Source organism: Myotis davidii, unplaced genomic scaffold (assembly GCF_000327345.1).
Source record: "Myotis davidii unplaced genomic scaffold, ASM32734v1 scaffold535, whole genome shotgun sequence".
NCBI classification, from domain to species: domain Eukaryota; kingdom Metazoa; phylum Chordata; class Mammalia; order Chiroptera; family Vespertilionidae; genus Myotis; species Myotis davidii.
The window spans coordinates 561,100-564,141 of NW_006286980.1; the positions used below are offsets into that span (position 1 = coordinate 561,100).

General features: G+C 33.1%; 1 protein-coding gene across 5 annotated transcripts in view; it reads right to left on the minus strand.

The window, feature by feature from the left end:
- Positions 1-3,042, minus strand: part of CCDC91 (coiled-coil domain containing 91) — a 270,185-nt gene that overhangs the window by 131,410 nt on the left and 135,733 nt on the right. For all 5 annotated transcript variants that reach the window (XM_015560769.1, XM_015560768.1, XM_015560767.1 and 2 more), the window contains one exon: positions 1,108-1,185. In XM_015560769.1, the coding sequence (XP_015416255.1) occupies positions 1,108-1,185 (78 nt within the window). The remainder of the gene's footprint in view (positions 1-1,107; positions 1,186-3,042) is intronic.

The following is a 3,042-nucleotide window of genomic DNA, read 5'->3' on the forward strand; positions in this document are numbered from 1 at the left end:
TTGGTTTCCTCCGTCACTGAAGCAAGCAAGCCTCATGTTCAGTTTAAGCTGCCTGGCTGCCGGCCGCCATCTTGGCTGGCAGTTAATTTGCATATCGCCCTGATTAGCCAATGGGAAGGGTAGCGGTTGTACGCCAATTACCATGTTTCTCTTTTATTAGATAGGATAGATATGGGTGGGGGGAGAATTCACCCCTCTAGAAGTATGCGCATCAAACAACTAATAGTGATTATCTCTGGAAGAATTATTTAAATATGATTTCAACAAGAATGTATTCCTCTTTTACTTTAGGGGAAAAAATATTTTTGTCATTAAACATTATTTGCTTCAAATGATTAAGCTTATACAGATATAAAAGCAAAAGAATTATACTGTGTATATCACTGATGTTGACATTTATCATAATTTCTGTCATTACTTAAATATTTTGAAATCTATTTATTTAAGAAAAGAAAAATATGTAACACTATTTTTCAGGTTTATATTATACCTTCTTTGTCTATAAGAAGTGGAACCATAATGTATTCCAGTATTTAATTCTAAAGTATTGTTTTTGAACCTCCCTCTGTCAATCCTATATTCTCAAATATTCTGCAACTTCTCAAATGCAGAGCAACATCTGGTATTACCAAGTATGCTTTCAATGGACAATTCAATGATCACTTGAAAACAATTCTATACAAAATAAGACCACACTAGAATTCTATAATTTGTGTAGAATATGTCTGTTATAATTTTTTTTTTACTAAACTCTGTCAAAGTTTAAAAGAATAAAGGGTACTGGCCAGTGTTTCTTGATGGTTAGAGTGCAGGCCCATGAACTGAAGTGTTGTGGGTCGGATTCCCAGTCAAGAACACATACCTGGTCCAGGCCTAGTGGGAGGCAAATAATCTATGTCTCTCTCTCTGTCTGTGTCTGTGTCTGTGTGTGTGTGTGTGTGTGTGTCTCTCTCTCTCTCCTCCTATTTTTCCCCTTTCTCCACCCTCCTACCCTCCATCTCCCTTCCACTTTCTCTAAAAATCAATAGAAAAATATCCTCTGGTGAGGATTAACAAAAAAAAAATAATTTGGAAAAGAATAAAGAAAATAGACTCTCAATCCTCTACCTTATATTCATCCACAATAATGCTGAGGGCTTCATGACCAGCTTTCCTCATGTCTTCCAATTCTTGTTTATGTTTTTCCTGAAAAAAAAAAAAGTAAACCATGATATTTTCTTTTGTTTACAAATAATAAAACCATTGACTTTGCATCCATGAATAATTGAGTGGTTTGTGAAAACACAATGTTGTAGGTGAAAAGCATTTTTTTTTACGTTTGTTTAAAAGCATTCAGATTTTCTTTCCTTGAGTATCTTAATTGTATTAATTTTTTGGTATGTTTTTAAAAGTCTGACATGGATCTAATTTTCTCTACCTTATATTTAAGTTGATTATATAATTTATGTTCCTCATTATGTCACCTTTGAGAGTAAAGGGGGTTAATTACACTGGGATAATGGACATAAATATTACTGGCTGTCCTGGGCAAATGAAAAAGCAAAGTCTTTGAATTTCTAGATTTCTGAGATGTTCTTTAAATCCAATAGAATATGTCTCATAATTGACTGTCTGGGTCTATTTTCCCAGGTACACACATGCACTTCTAAATTATAAGGGTCCTAGCCATTTATTGAAAGTTTATTGAATTTTATTTTTGATACTTCAAATCTTCAATTTTCTTTTTCATGGACTACATTTATCTACATACTGGATCAGTTTTCCTTGTTTTTTTTTTTTTTTTTTTTTTATTTTTTTATTTTTGTAATTATTTCTTCCTCTCAAATCCTTCCTCCATTATTTGATATTTTTTCAGTTTCCTTTTTGTCATGCTTTTTCTTTCTTTCTATAGTATTGTTGCTATCAATAATTCAGTTCTATCAGCTTGTGTTCTAGAATTCATGTAAACTGTAAACTATCTTTTTGTTGAAGATGTTTATGGATTATTTAACTATCAGTCTAATTTTATATGAAATTCTGAGAATATTCCCAAAATAATGCAGCCTCAGTTGCTGCCATCATCATGCCACATCAACCCCTTCCTTCCTTAAAAGACTTTCTTTACTTGGTTCTCCTCCTATCTACTCCTCAGTCTGTTCTATTGGCTTCTTTTCATTGCCCCAACTTCACAATATAGAAGTTCCCTGGAGAAAAGACTTCTTCCTAACTTGTCCAACCTCTAATTAATCCTAATAATAATTCTATTATATTGAATATTATCTTTGTACAACTTCTTATTTTATATCTCCAACCCTGCCATGGCTGATTCCCAGATTTATATAACTGCCTAGTAAGGCCTTCATATGGATGTGTGAAAGGAATGTCAAAGTTAATATGTCCAATGTCAAACTTTTTATTTTCCTCTACCAAACTTCCAGTTGCTCACACCAAAAAAATCATGAAATCATTTTTAGTTTCTCCCCTTTTCCCTCACAATCCACTTGCAATACTTCAGAAAATCCTATTAACTTGATATTTATTTTTATTTTTTTAATAAACGCTTAAATATTACAAGTGTGCCAGGTACTGTTCTAAACCCTTTACAAAATTGATTCATTTCTTTTACTGACTTAAACCTCCTATCATTCCCATCTCATGATCCAGAATGTGAGCACTTGTCAATATCTCCACTGCTACTTCTTGTCCACACCACAGTAATTTCTCAATAGGACTATTATAACATCCTTGCCTCAAAAACAACCACCAAAACAATCCTTTAAAAACTTTAAGGCCATCATAAAATATGTAAGATGTAATCTCTATGAGGGCAGGAATTGTTCACTGCTATATCCACAGCAATTAAAATAGTACCTGGCACAATGTGTGTGCTCAATGAATATCCGAATAATGAAACATATACATCTGGTCAAAATTCCCAACTAGCTTCCATATAGTACTGCAAATAAACTCTATAATCTTTCCTACCGGCCAAAGCTATACCACTCTCCTTCTAAGTCCCTCCATCTGTTGTCATTGTTTTTCCTCAAATCATTATAAGTACAT